At 50.7% G+C, this 18,073-nt stretch overlaps 1 protein-coding gene across 1 annotated transcript in view; it reads left to right on the top strand.

The window, feature by feature from the left end:
- Window positions 1-18,073, top strand: part of med27 (mediator complex subunit 27) — a 170,669-nt gene that overhangs the window by 88,384 nt on the left and 64,212 nt on the right. Inside the window, exon 3 of the mRNA XM_039762576.1 lies at window positions 3,980-4,110. Coding sequence (XP_039618510.1) covers window positions 3,980-4,110 — 131 coding nt within the window. The remainder of the gene's footprint in view (window positions 1-3,979; window positions 4,111-18,073) is intronic.

Consider the following 18,073-nt stretch of genomic DNA (forward strand, 5'->3'; position numbering starts at 1 on the left):
TTGTTGTCTCCTGGTTAAGAGAACAGGACCTCTTAGCTGACCAGTTGTGGCCCATCCAGCTGTAATTGAGTTGACTTGAGGGCCATCCAAGCTTTTAAGGACCCTGTTGATGGTTTAGCCCACCCAGGAGGAGAGGCTGTGGACGAGCGCCAGCTGTTGAACTGGAATCCCTTCTAAAGTCGGTCCTTTGTGGATGAGATCCGCCTGTCTGTGACCCCCGTTTGGAGATGGCGGGTTCAAAACATGGAGGAGTTAATCCTCAGAGATCTGAACACTGGGAGGAGACGCAGACTCCACTCCGCCATGAACTGAACCCAAGTCACAGTGAACAGAGTGAGAAATGTGATTTTTATTCCATCAAGTAGTTTTATATAAAAAAGTAAAGAAACAAATGCCACCCCATCAGCTGGCACACTGTAGGAGAAGCTGATTTAGCAGACTTGACGACAAGAAGATTACTGTGGCCTTATGGGATGCCTGCAGTGGGTGGAGCTATGCCAAGGAGGCCGATGGGCAGCAGAGGTGTGCCATGTTAGTCATTAAGGCATTATGGCCAACAGTGGGCGCCATGTGTTTATGGTGTTATTACTGTCCCAGCCCTGTGCCAATGCTAATCCACGCATCACCGCCCTCTGGTGCCACTCATTGTGTCCTCTTTGAGAGTCGGGGGCACCGCTTGGTGAGCCCTCATCCTGGCCGGGCGTCTCTCTGAATGAGTATGCAGATCAAACACGCTGCTTTTTATTCTTTTTCATCAGCTTATTCTTTCTGTGCTTTGACTTTCTAAGGATGGCATTCTACGAGACTGGCGATTGATCTGCCGCACCACGTGCCTAATTAAGAAAAGCAATCACTCGACGGAGATCACGTCATCATGTCGTCCTTTCCTCCTCGGACAGTGCGCTGCATCTTGTTGTCTCTGCTTGATCTCACCGGTGATTATGCTGGCAGCGTCCTGTGCCCGCCCGTGGGCTGGCTGTCAAAAACAAAACATCTGTGGGTATGGAGGGCACCGACAGGCATTCAGATGTTTGCCCATCCTGGATAGGCCTGCTAGTGTGCGTGAAGCCTGGCCTGGGGGCTCTTTAATGAAGCAGACCCACAGGGAGTCTAGCGGTGACATCGGTGGTGACGAGGGGCAGACGCTCACCTGGCATTCGCTGCCCATCTTTCTTTGGTTGGTTTATAGTTGTTACTGTGGCGTGGGCAGAGTGCAGTGACATTGTAATTGGTGCTGTGGTGCCATGAGGAGTGTATAGCGTGAAAGGCACTATATAATAGACTAACAGTAGTAGTTGGCATCAAGTTGTCAAGTCTGTGGAGGACAAAGAGAAAGAGAGACTCACACATGCAACCCGTCGGAACTGTGCCAAGCCATAAGACCCTCATTTGTACATTTTATCAGATACACTGGATGGAAAAGGCGCTATATGACAGGTAAACGTCTGCACATGAGAGGCACTGTGTCGTAGGAGGATGGATAGAAAGGCGCTATATAAAGATGGGCAGATAAAGGGAACTGCTTAAAGTAAGTGAATGGATAGGAGTGCGCTCTGCCAGTGCTGCCACCATCAGGTCACGAGCTGGCGTTGTTAGTAATGGAAGTGGGTCGTCGTTCTGACGGGTGAGCCCGATGCCCCCTCAGCATTGAAGATCGTGCTTTATTCATCAATTGAGCAGAAGCTACCATGGGGGGGGCGGTGGGGGAGACGGTCACAACACCAAAAAGGTTTGAGAAACGCCGCACTAGACAGATGGATTGAAAGGCGTCACACTCTGGTGACATGAGGGGCTTGTTTTCACATTTAGACAGATGTGAAAGGCACTATATAAGAGAGAGTACAGTGAACTCTGCCCAGCTTGCCACATGTGGCCTGTGTCGGGCGCCATGACACACAAGAGCCCGAACTTCATGGCACGTCACCAAAGACCCCCGATGTGCTCGGCTGATGAGCTCCTTCCTCCCGTTTCTGTGCTGTTGGAGTGAAGAGTGGGACCATCTGAGCTGGAGCTGGCGAGGTGTTGGGCATGCTGCCCTGTTCCTGTGGCACACGTGAAGAGTTACAGACCCTTGCTGGCCCGCTGCTGCTATTGGTTGTTACTCTTCTGCCTCGTTTTGTCTCGTCTTGTCCTTTTGCTGTCTGCCTTTTGTCCTCCTTCTAATTTGTCCCCCACTCGAGACCTGTGGCTCCCCAGATGACCGGGTGACAACATGATGACAACATGAGAGTCTGAAGTGACCTCGTCTCCGTCAGCTGGGTGGTCTTTTTTTTCTCGTCTCCGCTCCTCGCTGTCCTCTCGCGGACGGTGAGCTCGTCCTGGAGTTGAAGAGCGGAGAGGCGCCGCCAGTCGCTTTGTCTTCCTCCTCGTCCTCCTCCTCGCTATCCCAGAGTTCCAACTCCTGGCCGCCGTCTAAGTCGCCTCATTAGCGCTGAAGGAGTTGTGATTAATTAAAATAATTGAATGCTATCTCACTGACTTTGGTCCGCCCGATGAAGTCGGAGGAGTGCCGTGCCGTCTGCTCCTCGTGCGTTTGAAAGCGCACCATAGCCGTGAACGCGGGCTAATTAGCAGAAGAGGTGGAATAATTTAATAGTAATTAACGGGCACAAATTGGTTTAAACGCTAATTGAAGGGCCCTCTCTGTGCTGCAGCCGACAGACGGACTCGGCGGATGAAGGCAATGGCGCTGCATGCTGATGATCGGTAATTAACGGCCCAATAATGACGCTTTAGCCTTTTTTTTCTCCTTGTAATTAGTGTGTGATCAATAAGCTGGTGACTTCTAGGACGCCAAAGTTGGCCTGGCGTGGACCCGCCTTCACCCCTCTGCTCGTTCCCGTCACGTCCTCGCATGAAATGAAGGTGCCCCTTTTAGCGCCACACAATGCAACAAAACCAGCAGCAGGTTACGGGATCCGATCACGTCGGCCGCGCGCCACATGCATGCTGGGAGCTCGCTAACTTTATTGATCAGTCGCTAATTAGATGATAATTAGGATTAAAACGAGCCGAGTGCCAGGGCCCTTCGCTTTCATGCCAGGCGCAGCACATTTATGACAGCAGATCACCGACTCTACAGAGAAGATAGGCCGTGTCCTCCGCTCAGCGGGCACTGGGCGTCCTTTACTATCCTCCGGCTGACCTCTTAAGTGCTACTGTGAGGCCTGCAGCTGCTGCTCTGGTGCCAACTTTCAAGCTGACTTCTGCTCTGCGTGTGCCTGTCTGTCTGTCTGTCTGTTTGCACGCCTCTCCTGTCATGTCACCCCCACCCCTCCCTCGACACCCCTGACCTACGAACTGAACGCAAGTTGTAAAGCCAGTTTTACAGTCAAGTGCCACCTGTGCCAGCCATCAGTTTTCATGCTCTTGCATTGGCATCCCGGGCAGGAATGGCAGATTGGTCACTCTGGTGGTGGATGGCCGTGTGAAGCCCCCTTATCTTGTCAGGAGCCTTTGTTTGTCTGCGCCGTGCCCAGCTTCCCAGTGGTGAGCACATCCCACCTGGCCTTTGACTTACGAACTGAGCTGTTTTTGTAGAAATCGAGGCACCAAGGTTCAGGTGGGAGGTGAACTGGTCACTGGAGCTCACCTGAGCGGCGATTTCTGCCGGGATTGAGCTCTCTCTGTGTGTGTGTGTGTGTGTGTGTGTGTGTGTGTGTGTGCGCGCAGGAAATTCTCAGAAGTTTAAACCGAAATGCAAAGCGGAGCCCAAAAACATCGGTGAGTAGAAGTCGCTGCTCGGTCGCCGTCCCCTGAAGCTCGTCGAGACGACTGGCAGCAAACGGCAATGTGTCGGCAGGCCCAAGATGGGGAATTGTCTCTGTGATGGCACCCCCTACTGTAAGGGGGCCGACCAGAAGGACCATGTGGGTGATGGGAGCGCTCTCGGGCAGGGGGGGACCGCCGCTCAACGGGTGTGCATGTCGAAGAAGCCGTGCTTATCGGGATTTGTGATGATCTTCTTTCTGTCTTCCAGCTTCAGTACCATGCAGGCCTCGCATCCAGCCTACTGAACCAGCAGTCCCTAAAGCGGTCCGCCAATCAAATGGGGGCCTCAGCAAAACGTCGCCCGAAGGTCCAGCCGTCCACCCTCGTCATTCCTCCACAGTAAGTGTGCCTTTTTCTTTGCGCGTTACATCTTGCCGTTGTGCTCTTGTGAGGTGGGCACTGCCCTGCTGGGTGATCCTGAGGACGAGCACTGCAGCACATGTCACATCTTCTAGGACAGCTTATTACAATTCCGGTAATAACAGGGTGCTGAGGCGAGTGCCCACCCGCATTCATTTTGTCTTTCAGCTTTTGTTTCTTATTTTAAGTGTAACTTTTGTCACGCGCTGTTGACATTTCATTAGGTCCGCTCTGATGGTGGCCTCCACCCAACTGGACATACTGGACACGACTTTCTCCTAGTCGAGTGACAATTCAGGGTCTCCTCTTCACCTACAGCATCAGGGTCCAGAAAAACCAAAAACTCATAAAGGCCTACACCCTGAAAAAACAAAACTGAGACCCTCCTAACGTCACTGAATGGAGAGAGGAACCACAAAACCCCTGGCCCTAAAATGAAGCAAACGTTTACTTATTTGTGTTCTTAAGAATTCTTTCGAAATTCTTCTGGGTTTTTTGGTTTTCCCGGCTCACCGTCACAAGAAGACCCCCACATTCAAGTCGTTTTGATGTCGCCTCAATCTGTAGCCCTCATTTTAGGCCCTTTTTGAACCAGACGGTGGTACAGGAAGAGTCACCCTGATGATAAAGAAGAGCAAAGCAGCAGGTCACAAATGATCAGAAGTCTTTCATCGGCTGACCTCAGGGGTTCACCCGCTAATGGGATACGAGGGGTCAAAGGCGCTCCTTTTCACAAAACTTGAGTGACGCAGGCAGGTGGAGTGTCGCTGATCACAACTACGATTTGTATTTTTGGATATTTGATTCTTTACGGTGGTCCCTGCACTCAGGAGGACGCATTTCAAAGGTCTGTGGTTATGAACCTGGGGTGGTTTTTGGATTTTTGGTCCTTTAGTGGCCCCCAGGTAGACTGCCATCGGAGGCTGACAAATGACAATTGAGACATATGAAGCACACACTTAAATATTTCAAATATTCAAAGCCCCTCTTCTTGTTTATTATGTACTTCTACCCCATGAGTGAAATCGTCCCATTTCTGATGAAGACCCCTAATTAGGACGGTTTGTTCTTAATTCAATAGAAAACATTAAAAAATAAACCGAAGAGCTCAGAAAATTTCAAAGTAGCGCCATTTGATCCTATGAATCCATGAAATTCAAAAATAATGGAAAAAATCAAAATGAGAATAAATTTCAACATAGTAAATAAAAACCAGAGAAAGGAGGCGATGGTGATGAGGGTTAAGGCAAGCTCAGAGTGGCACGTTTGATCAGATTCTCAGCCCACCTTTTCCTCTTCACGGTGACTGCTGTGTTCGCAAATAAAACGCAATGGCGTCTGAAATGGCGTCAGTGGTCCGAAAGCCCTGCGGCTGGACTGATGCCGTGCTGGAGGGTCCGCGATTTCTGAACACACTGTGCCCCTCTAATCAGTACGGAGTTCCTTGTGTCTTCTGACGTCGAGGTGTTCCTCTGAGCTGATGTTCAATTTTGTTAAGTCGACTGTTTAATGCCCTGCCTGGTAAGACCACCTCTGTACAAGAAAGACATAGCAGCACCGGGGGCCTCGCAGAGGAGACCAGCCAAGAGCATCATGGGACTTATGGAGGTGCCCTGCGGTGGCAGACTCTGAGAAGTGAAAGAGTTTAGTGTACGGCATGGGGACCTCATCCAGGTATTGGTAACGCAGATCATCAGGAAGTCGAGGACATCAGGGGACATGGAGGGGACGTTCACTTAGGTGTTTGTCCTGGTCGAGTTCTCTGCTACTCTCCTGTCCCCTTTTGTATTCCTGATTGTGTCGCCTCGGTCAGAATGTCTCGGGTCTCAAGGACCCCCGCTGTTTATCAGGTGTTGGACTTTTCTAACGTCTCCCCACCTTCTCTTCTACACCAAGCAGGAGTTACGTTACGGTTTTAAATGATGGATTATTGGTAATATTTGACTTCTTTTATTGGCTGACTTCTTCAGGCCAGAGTCGCCTCCAAAGCCTGCATGTTGTAATCTGTTCAGTTAGCCTCTAAAAGGGGTCACTTCTTACTACGTCCATGATGGGCAACACGGTCCGACACCCCAGTGCTGCTGGTGATGTTCATAAAAGAACAACGATTAGCAAAGTACAAGTGAATATGGGCGACCATACCCCCTGATAGGTGCTGGCACACAGACTTGTAGTCACTTTAAACGTCTCGTTTGTAGCTTGTGGTGGTCTTTTCAGTCCGTGGTCGGTGTGTGTGTGTGTGTGTGAGAGGGAGAGAGGGGTAAAGCAACCAAATGCCTCCATTCTCCACCCAAACCATTACACCAGTAGGGCATAGTGCTACGGAATGGCCTCTGATTCTTCAGACCAATGGGGGGCACACAATACCTGCCCCCAAGACCTTTGCTTGAGCTGATGCCAGCCAGCTAGTTGGCAGTCGCTTTGTTTGTTTGTTTGTGTTTGGTCTGATGCTCCGTCCCACCCACTGTACCCAAGACCCCTTGATAAACCGAAGCTTTCCAGTGAGGTGGCCTTCCAGTTGGAGGCCCTAATTTCCTAAGTCAGACCTAAAGACTGCGGCGGGTGGCACGGGGTCTTTAGACATCAAAGTATTGATGTTCTCCTGAGTGGACGCTTTTGCTTGGCGTGACTTACGGATAAAGACGTAACAACGGGGTGAGCCATAAAGAGGTGTCAGCACATTTCATTTCAAACGTTTATTCTACATGAACGCCACGAGATCAATCAATGACATTACGACACAAAGAGAGGGTGCACAATGTTTGTTCGCTGTGTTTTTAAAATGACGTCTTCAGGGAGGTGGCCGCCATTAGCGATACGCTCCTCAAGACGATTTCTGAACGCTCGCGTGACTCGCTCGACCATTTCGTGGTGAGTGGCGTCCTTGAGGGCTTCAAGGGTTTGAGGTCAGTGTGCGTAGTCCTTCGACTTGAGATCGAAATCGCACAGAGCGAGATCAGGCGAACGTGAAGGCCACCCGACATCGGCACGCAGGGAGATCGGCATCCGCGGAAACAACTCCTACAAAACTTGCATGGATCTCTGCACAGGCGTCCACCACATCCAGTCCTCTGCCATTTTAATGTGACGGTGACCGTTGTGCCCCCCCCAATAAAGTAAGGACCTACAATGGCAAATTCTGCACCAAACTGTAGCACGTGTCCTCACTGTGCGGGGGTCTCTGATGAAGTTCACGACCAATAGCGAAAGTTCTGCTTATTTACGCAACCATTCAAATGGAAATGTGCCTCGTCGCTGACATCACGTGACGATGGCATCTCGATGAACGGTTTGCAGAGAGTTGGCGCACAACTCTCTACGGCTCTGCCAGTCTCTCCCAGTGAGTTCCTGCACTGCCATCATTTTGTGTGGGCAGAAGTTAAGGTCCTCGTGCAAAATCAAAGACGCGTTGGAAATGCCGAAGGCAGACGCGAGCTGAACGTCTAGCAGACTGCAAAATGGACGCCATCAAAGCTTGGATGTTTTCAGGCGTTTGTTCGTTCATTCGTTCAGTTAGAGGGCGGCCTGGAGATTTCCTGTTCGGTGTTGTTGGACCCGTCTGTCTAAGTTTAGAATTGCTTTCTGATTTGGGACGTCGCCGTCAGGAGGAGCGCTGAAGGGCGTAGTGATGATGGACTCGTCATTTTTGAAGAGCGCTTTGACAACGTTTGGCATGTGGCCGACTATCAAAGGACCCCCCACCCCACTACCTTCAGAAATGGGGTACTTCATTTTGGCTCACCCTGTACAACGCTTCACACCACACCAGCCAGGAGGAGAGTTGCGGGACGCTGAAACAAACTACCAGGACGAGACGGTGGGACGCAACAAACGGGCCCGATGGACTGGATGGCCTCCCCTCGCTTGTTGCTTGTGTTTTGGATTTTCACATGTTGATGTTTTGTTTGTTCCTTTTTGGCCCACTTGTGGCTGGCAGCACAGTGGCTTGGTGGTGTTGGGGTCAAGGCCCCCCCCCCAGGTCTCATGTGATGTGACGTCACTATTTAAGTCAGGCTCTTTGCCCAAGTTTGTGGATTTTTCGGGACATGTTTGTGGACTCGTGTTTTTAACCCTCTGGTTCCTGGGCCTTCAGTCAGCCCACCTGGCCTGCTGACCACCTCCTGTTTGCATCAAGTCCCCAAGATGGCCTCACTCTGCCACATCAGTTTGAAGCGAATGTCCCGTTGTCGTCAAACACGACTCTGTTGAGATGAAATTGTTTTCGAGTGCAGCCCACCTGAACATTCTCACAAGATGGAGCCCCCAAATCTCTTTGTTTACCGCCTCAGTGTCGTGATGGATGGCTGAGCCGTCTCCCGCCCCTCCGCTCGGCCTGCGACTTATTCTAATGATGGCGCCGCATGAAGCCCCACCTAAATGCTTGGCGAGGCTGCCCGCTTGGTAGTAAAAGCCCGTAACAAATAGCCACTTGTTTTTAAATGTCAATTTTCCAACTACCTTGGTACATTTTGCCAGAAAAATTCATTTTCTCCTGCTGACTTCATCTGCCCGATTCATGAAACGAAGGCTTTGATCGTGTAAAATGAATGCCATCTCTTGTCTAAAGTTTCCAATCCTGCCAGGAAGCCACTTTGAAAAGTTGCCCTTGGTGGCTGCAAATGCACTTGTGAAACATGAAAGGCAGGCAGGCGCGTCAAAGGCGGCTCTGCAGTGCATTATGGGCCCACTTGTGGCGGGCAGCACAATGGCTTGGTGTTGTCAAGTGCCTCACGGGCAGGCAGGCAGGCGAGTGGCGCTAACTTTGCACGTCTGCATCTCTCTTCTCTTTGTGTGATTAGCATGTTGGCCTCAAAAATACACCAGCGGGCAACGACTGGAAGAAACGAAGACCCACAGGCAGGTCATGTTGACAGGATATAGCGCCTTAGCAGCGTGAAGTGAAGATCCAGCTGTCAGTAAAGGAGTATCGCCGGACCCTTCGCTCTCAGCCTTGTGCTAAACTCGTGTCCATTTGTTTTGTCCCTCGTCACGTGACACCCAGCACCCTGAGTGACGAAAGGAACACCAAATGAGTTAACAATAAGATCGTGAAAATGAGGAGAGCCTGCAGGCCGCTCCCCATCGAGGTGTTTGTGGAGACCACCTGCCCGTCCAGAAGGTGGGCTCAATCCACACCCTGGGCGGTCCAGAAGATGGGAGTCCTCCAGCAGGACCGCGAGCTCCCCGGTCACCTGTGTGTTGCGTTGGTCCCAACAGAAGGTGACCACCACCGCCTTCGTATTTTGAATTCCTCAACACACGGAGAGCACGGGCGCCCTGGCATCAGTCTGTACGTCGCAGGCCACTCGCGCACTTTTGCTTAACTTGTGGAGGCCTATTTGGTTCAGCAGAATCCTGAAAAGACGGAGTATTCGGCCCTCGTTTACAAAGCCCCTCTGTCTGACGTCACCTCGGACCACCAACATCTCCCCCCGGCTGGCTGCCTGCCTGCCTAACAGATGTGCCATACTCTTTGAAGGCAGCGCTGCTGATGCTGTGGCGCCCGCCGTTCGCCGCCCTCGAGAGTTGTAACGCTGTAGTTCTGCCTGATTATTCTTTTATGTTTCATTGCACCGACAACAAAAATTGAGGATTTCTTTTTATTTTGCTCTTGAGGGTTATTAAAATTTCTATCGCATTTCTTCTAAGGTCCCTCATAAGGCACACGGAGATCTCCTTCCTCGTGTACGTCGATGGCTAAAGACGCCCGTCTCAAATGTCCCGTCCAAGTTTGGCTCGTGTGATGTCACCGAGGAGAGAGAGAGGCCGTCACGAAATGTGGATGCTAAACGCGCCGATCTGCTCGTGAGTCGGCTAGAAATGAGCGTCCAGTCAGACGAGGGGCGTTTACACCGTGTGGGTGTGGCCTGTCGAGTAAGCGAGACCCGCCCTCCAGCCATGTCACCCCTGTGATGCGGTCGCTTTCTGCCTTCACCTTGTCTTCTCTTTCTTTATGTTGTTTAGCACTCCAATTGCTTGTTTTTTTTACTTTTATATTATTTAGGCTGTTTTGGCCGCCATTTTGGTTATTTACCGATGGTGCCATTTTGAGCCCCCTGACTGCCCCTGTGGTGTTAGGGGCGTGTCCTCTGAGGTCTTGAGCTGTCAATCGCGACACATCAGGATGACAAGGTCACTTCCACTTCTGAGCTCACTAAATCAAATCTTTTGTCTTTGCCCTAACAATCATTTGACCTCAACGTTTGTCTTGGTGGGCTCTGCCTTTGATCTCCCAATGTCGCAGTGGCTTTTCTTCTGGTTATTTTAAAATCCTGCAGTCTGATTGGTGTGTTGGGGCTGACTCCGCCCCCTGTGACTCTTCACTGGGTTAAGCTGTGTGTGTGTGTGTGTGTGACAAGTCAAGCAGGAGAGCGGCGAGTCTAGCGCTGTGTTGAGGAGTGGCGGTGAGCCGCGTTTGGACAGGTAAACGGCGGGCGCAAGGTGGTAGACGGGGTCTGGTGCCACGCAGATTCACACTGTGCCGTCTGGGACAGAGATTGATTGATTGATTGATTGATTGATTTTATTTTTGGTGGGCTTGCTAGGAACCCAGCCAGCCTCGGCCTGACTCACACTGACTCACTCACACTGATTCACAGACAGACAGACAGAAATCACATAAATGAATGAATGTTCTGTTAAATGGAAATGAAACATAAACAACAAAAAATCCAACAACCCACCCCTTCCCCTCGACGGCGTCCATGAACTACTCCTGTGGGACGCTGATGGGGTGGCAGACCCTGTGAAGTGTAGAGGTGAATGTGAAGTTCGTCCTGCTGTTTGAGATGCGTGGCAGTGCCCCCTCCGACGGGCACAAGACCAAACTTGAATCCAATCCCCCAGTAATGCAGGAGAGCCGCGTGATATCCACACAGGCAAACAGTGGGGTCCCCCTACTCGCTTTAACTGGCCCTCTTTTAAAGTTCCCAGCAGCCTCTGCACCTGTTGCCGACGCCCAGTGAGGGTCATACCCTTCGGGGCAGCTGGAAAATGAAGTCCATCGAGTTGACGGACCGCTGCCCTTGTATCCGTTGGTTAAAAGGTCTCCATTGGGCGGCCACTGTAGGCGGCTGAGGTCGAGAGTTTCCGTCCATGTCAGCTGAGGACTCTCAGACTCCGTTCTTCCCAACTCCACACCAGTGTCACCGTGGAGTCCCCAACGTGATGCCATTACGGTGTCATCTCGACTTCCATAAGTGCTAAGGTCACAGTCACAGCTCTGGCACACACTGATGCCAGCCTTCATTTACTAGATGAGATTTTAGGAGGGTCCAACGTTTTCGGTTTAAACAGATGCCAGGCTTAAATGTCAGAGCCTCTGACTGCCATCATTGAGCTCACTGGGTGGCGCGGACCCGTGGCCATATTTACGGGCCCCCCTTCAGGACAGGGGATTGGAAAAGAAGCCGTGAGGCGTCTGTGTTACTCGGCCCACCAAATAAATGTAGGAAACTCTTTATGATGTGAGGAGGAGGATCGATTAATGTTAACCAATCACTTAATTATTGATCAGTTTTGCTGTTGGCAATGCCAGTCACTAATTCAATAATTCAGTGAGGCTCCTACTTGATTATGTTAATGACGTGAGACCACCCTCTGGCTTGCCGACGTCTCTCTCCCTCGTTTTCTGGTCTTTTTCTTTGCCTTTTGATTCCGTGGCTTCTCTTCATCTGCACTCAATTTTTTTTTTTGGACAGTTTGCCCTTTTTTGTAGTTGGCGCAACACATTTGTACGCTCGCCGGTCTTGTGTGTGACTTCTGTGGCGGAGCACGTTACAGATTCAGCTTTCGTGTGAGGAGGTCACTTCACTCCACTTTGTGTATTTTGTAGGTTTTCCTTTTGTTTCTCGTCTGATAGCCCACCCTGAGGGTGACACGGATGCCCGATACGAGCAAGGCTCGTACGAGCGGGCAGATTTGAACCCGAGCTCACTTCTCCTGCTGCTTGAGGTAAGTTAGCCGTCAAAACCAAAAAGTAAAAGCCGCCGGCCTAGAAGTGTACCTCGGCGGAAACGAGAAGCGTAATGCGTGCCACCCTGTGATGCCACCCTCCCTGTGAGCGCCACCCTGTGCTTGGCGTTTCTGTTAAACAGACCTCAGCGCTCATTGGTCAGGTTGATTGGGCCGACGCTGCCAGCACTCTTGCCTTTGAGTTGAACTTCCGGTCAGGTGTGTCTCTAAAAATGTGAACTCCAGTCAGTCACGGACCCCCCTAAGCTGCCACTTGCATTGGACTCGGCCAAGCCAGTTGGGGTACATTTTTAACCCTTTGAACTTAGCAAGTTGGTTTTCAGGCTCATCAACATAGCAGCGTATACTTGAAAGGGTCGGATATCAGCCCAGCTCTCTACCGTCATGACCCTCGCGTCAGGTCAGGTCGGGGGGCAGGCACTGGTACAACGCATTGCCACACCAACCACGTGACAAAACACCTCGGGATCCCGGTTGCCAACACGTGGTTCAGTGCCACCCTCTATCTGCTGCGGCCAGGTGTTTGGTGTGTGGCCCCTTGGCCTGGTCCAGTCCTGAACAGTAAGGTTCCTGTGAGCTGATCACCCTCGGGTAATCACGCCACATGGCCGTAGTGCCATAACCAACGCTCCCTCACCATGCAGGTCATGTGCCTCATTCAGGACTCCATGAGCAGCACCAAGTCACACCAGCGGTACCCAAGGACCCTCTGAAGAGATGACAGGAGTCCAGTCTTCATCTCGGGTCACTGGAGAGCGTCCATGTGTCACAAACAGGGGGCACCAGGACTCTAAAGACTTTTTCATGGATCGTAGGAGCGCCACACACTCCTTTGCAGTGCCCTCATGCCCCCCATGCTCTCCCAATGTACCGTCCTAACCCTGCTGACCAGGATAACGGCCCATGCATATCTGGTAGACTGCACTGCTCTCTAGTCCTGTGCCCGCCCAAAAGGCCGCTACACGTATCTCCTCACATAACCCGTCTGGCCATATTAGACTGTGCCCATAGTTTCAAGAAGGAAATGGAAAGGACTTCAGTTGAACTTGAACTCAAAACGAGACACCCGTCACGCGTACGGGCAGAGACATACGAGCGGATGTAGAGAGCTTCGGCCCTTCTGCTCCATAGGACGTGAGATGTGTGTACCACCCCAGTCAGACTCCCCACCTGCCACTGTCCCCAGAGTGGGTCGTGATGTCCCCAAGGGGGTTCAGGCACTTGACGGCAGACGCAGGGCGATTGATCAGAAGGCAGTAGAAGTTTCTTCTGCCACTGAAAGCCATTTTGAAGAGAATCACCCGAAGGCACAGTTTGGGCATCTGGGTGACGGTCAAAAAGGGTGAAGATGGTGCGGCTTGTTCTGTAGTGTCAGCCTCGTGTTAGAACCTTGTGGCTTATCGTTGTATGTGTAGCGTCGCAGGATAAACAGTAAATGTGTTAACAGTGGCCTGACAGGGTTAGGGTTCAACGCACACACACACACACAGGCTGCATTGTAAGCGCGTGTTTCATGGCGTCTAACACGCCTCGTTATTATTGCTGTTATTTCTGAATATGACTCAGTGTTACAAAAATATTTAATAAACAAACACTTGATAAGCAACTGAAAAATGTCAAGAGCTGCAGCTTCAAGTCCCCGCCACGTGTGCCAGTGGGCACTTTCTTACTTGTTCTCATTTGGCTTTGTGGATGTTGCTGATGCCCAGAGGCCCACGGTTATCAAGTTTTACTTCCATTAAGTACAAAAGAAAAATCAACTGCACCAGAGTTTGAGTCCGGTTCTTAACAAATTCAACCATCAGCACCAGCTCAAGTAAAGTGCACAAGTCGGGTCGGGTGGGCATCCGGAGATCTCACAGCCATCAAACACCCGGGCGTCTCCACTGGCCGAGCTGTTTGGGTGGGCCTCAGTTAGCTGGAATAGAAAAGAATCCCCCCCTTCGACATATTCCCATTCCTTTTGCTTTACAGTCTTAAATGTGAACACACAAACTCATATTTCTAGCCAGCTTTACTTACTCAATGCCACCTCTAACATCAAGTGAAAGACATCACAGCTACAGGTCAGAAAAATGATAAAAAAAATCAAAAACAAGACCTACTGAGATTAACAAAGGACCCTCAATGTCATTTTGGTGACCCCCCTTTTGTTTAATGACAGCCCTCGGTCTGTTGATTCTTCTCTCTCAGCTTTGCCCCCCCACTCTTCTTTACAGTTCGGTCACATTGGCTGGTGAGCGTTGCTGGTCTGCTATCTTCAGATCTTTCCACAGATTTAGCTCTCAGCTCTGACTGGCCACACCAGGACATTCACTTTGTTCTCCTTCAGCCACTCTGAGTCCATTTTGCTGTGAGCGTCGGCTCGTCGTCGTGTTGAGAGGTGGACATTCTGCCCGTCTGAAACTTTCTGGCAGAGGGTAGCAGGTTTTCCACAAGAATTTGACGGTATTTTGCCCCCCTCCATTTGTCGTTCTACCCTAACGAGAGCCCCAAGCCCCCCACAACAGGGTGCTGCCCCCTCCATGCTTTACTGTCATTATGGTGTGTTGTGGATGGTGACCTGCATTGGTAGACTGTTTGGTGTTGAGGCCTAATAGTTTGATTGTTGTCTCCTCTGACCAGAAGACTTTTTCCACTTGGCATCAGAATCTTCAAGGTGCATTCTGGGAAAGCCCAAACGAGCCTTAATGTGGCCTTTCTTGAGAAGTGCAACCCTCCTGAACAAGCCACGGATGTGGAGCGTTTGTCAAATTGTTGTCACCTGCACACCATTAATGACCACTCTGTGCCATCAAATCTAGTAACTCCTTCACAGTGGCCATTGGCATCTTGGTGGCCTCCCTTCCCAGTTTCCTCCTTGTTCTTCCATCTAGTTTGGAGGGTCCTAGTGGTACCAAACACTTCTTTATGATGGACTTTACTGAGCTCCTTGGGACTGATGAAGCCTTTGAGATGTTCTGGTCTCCATCTCCTGCCTTCTGTCTGTCCCTGAGATCTTCTGAAAGTGACCTGCCACCCACAGTCAGGTGTTTGCTGTCAGTTGATCTACCAAGTAAGGGAATGAATGGACCAGGAACAGCTTCACTAATCACACTCATTATAACTGAGCACAGGTGGGAGGAAACCAGTAACCGCAATGGAAATGGGGGGCACTGACACCTGAGTGAGTGGGGGGACACACCTTTATTCATCTCAGGATTTCTTGTTTTTTATTATTTTAAAATTCTTCTGAACTGTTACTGTGATGTCTTTCACTTGGATGTTAGAGGTGGCATTGAGTAAAGCTGGAAAAAAATATTAGTTTGTGTGTTAAGGCTGTAAAGCAAAAAAAAAATGGGAATATTTTGAAGGGGGGATTCTCTTCTATACTCACTGTAGATAGATTGCTAAGGCGCTATATGATAGATTAATAAGGCGCTATATGATAGATTGATAAGGCGCTATATGATAGATTGATAAGGCGCTATATGATAGATTGATAAGGCGCTATATGATAGATTGATAAGGCGCTATATGATAGATTGATAAGGCGCTATTTAATAGATTGCAAGAAAGAACGAACTTGATTTGTCCTCGGGGGGAATTTGTTTTTTACAGAAGCTCTTGAGCAGAGACCAGAATGACGAAAAGGGAAGCAAACAGTGAGGCGCCACACACACAGACGGATTGTTATAACGGACCCCCCGTTGCGTTTCTTGCCACACGTCTGCTGGTTGATTTGTTGGCTGGAAGTCCTCGGTGTTTGTGTGCCACAGAGAGGATGTGCAGCGTTGTTCATAGTGGTGCTCCATTTTGTCTTCATTCTGTCACCCAGGGGGTCTGGAGGGTCTCCTGTAACTTGAGGCTGCCTGCTCGTTTAATGAGCTTGTTGATTTGGTGGTCCTCCAGCCCAGCCCACCACAGTGGCCATCACCGAGTTGTAGAAGATGTGGAGGACCTCGGTGTGTCTGCTCTGCCCGCTCTTCTGCAGTTCCTGTGTGTTCTGAGGCCAGCCTGTCGCTGATGTGGACCCCCAAGTACCTGCAGCAGTGCACCACCTCCATTTATTGGAGGACATGGAGGTCCTTTGGTGTGGTGACAGTCAGTAAGCAGTTCCTTGGCTTTGCTTGCAGACGATTTTCCAAGTTGTCCCCCCCCTATCAGTACCCCCCATAGTCCTCTGAGTCTCCATTAGTGCTTGTATTTCTAGAGAGCAGCAGACCTGTGAGAGACTGTGGGGGTCACCATTGACGCGAGGACACCCATGTGGACGTGTGGTGGGCTCTCTCCCCGTGATGACACACAGGACACGAAGGGCTCGCTCTCGCATGCCACACTCCCCCATGCCCAGGGCTTTAGCACCCTGTAATGTGACAGATTGTCCCTTCCACACGTCTGGCTTGTCACATGAAGCACTTTATCCTCTGAAAGCGGACCCTTGGCCGGAGGAGCGAGTGCCTTCTGTGCCCGGTGCCAGTGTTTCTCCCGATGCCCTCGATTGCTTGTTCTTCTTTCATTTGCTCGTGTTGTTGTTGCCTAAATTTAAAAATAGCTGCTCAGATATTTTCTTGGAAGGAGTTTAAAAAAAAAAAAAAAAACACAAATGGTTGAACAATGGAGTGGGCAGAAAGAAGAAAAGTGGGGCGTTTGAAGGAGACTCGCTCGCGGGCAGCCAACGTGCCAGCTTGATGCGAGCGTAAAAAGAGACGATCCAAACTCTCTGGAGCTGCAGCCAGTCGTCCAGGGGTGACGTCACGTTGAGCCTGCTTCTGAATCTGAGGTGACAATAGGGACATCGTCAAGTGACACATTTGGTGGAGCGCCTGGTGCTGATCCCCATCGCGACACCCCTGACACACACAATTGTGTACAAGATAAGCTGCCGAGGCCTTTGTCACCACACGTGCCCACCTGATGTCACACCATGGGCTGGAAGACGAGAACAGGCCGTCCAGCCCAAGAAGCTGGCAATGCGATCTGAAGATCCTGCAAGTCCTGCTCTCCTCCTCGTTATGTTCACATTACCAGGCTGAGGTGACTCAAATCGGATTGATTGATTGATTGATTTGCCATAAGGTGACACAAATCGGATGTTTTCAGGGTCTGCGGGTTGAGTTTGTGCCCATGTGACGTGACTGTGATTGGCCAGATTGGTTCTTGTATGCATGGGCCAAGCGCTGTCGTCATCATCATCATCATCATCATCATCATCATCATGAGCCAGCACAGGAAAACAACAATGGAGGAGACTTCATCTGCGACAACAGCCAGGGTCCCTCCACTGCTGGCTCCTTTCTCGTACCCACACACGTCTTGGTGCAGCGGTGCCATTGACTGCTTGGCATGTGGCCTGTTGTCACGTGCTCCCCGTCCTCAAGCACAAACTGCAATGCATACGCTGGCCTCCAGTGCGACCACTTTGTCGCTGTTGACCACGGGGTCATTTGACACATGTGACTTTTTATTTTTATTGTTGGTGACGCCGGTGACTCGCGTCCAAACGTATCAGTGTGCACGTGGTGACATGTTCACGTGACAGTTTGATACAGCGGGTCACTTGTACTTATGAATGTGAACCACCAAGACTGGCAAATCTGATCTGAGCAGGAAAACGGCAATTGAGCGATGAGGCTGGCAAGGTGAGCGTGGTGCCAACCTGGAGTTCCCTGTCACATTTCCATCAGTGTCTCCTTGTACCGATTCCCTTTATAATTTTGAACCCTTCACTCGTGTCACCGTGTGACTTCCTCCAGTGCTTTGTCTTTGTCCACATGTGGAGGCCTGCGAGTGACACCTGACTGCTGAATTCCAGTGAAGGGGCGCTAGGGTGGGCTGTCTTCTTCAGACGCGACATTACTGTTGCCGGTGCCTTCTGTTATCTGTCCCACCAAGTAAAGAATCCAAAACAAAACTGAGATTTGACACAAGGAGGACTGCACAGTGGCCAGAAGGTGGCGCCACTCTAGTAAAAGGCCACGGGCAGCAG

Source organism: Polypterus senegalus, chromosome 9 (assembly GCF_016835505.1).
Source record: "Polypterus senegalus isolate Bchr_013 chromosome 9, ASM1683550v1, whole genome shotgun sequence".
NCBI lineage: Eukaryota > Metazoa > Chordata > Cladistia > Polypteriformes > Polypteridae > Polypterus > Polypterus senegalus.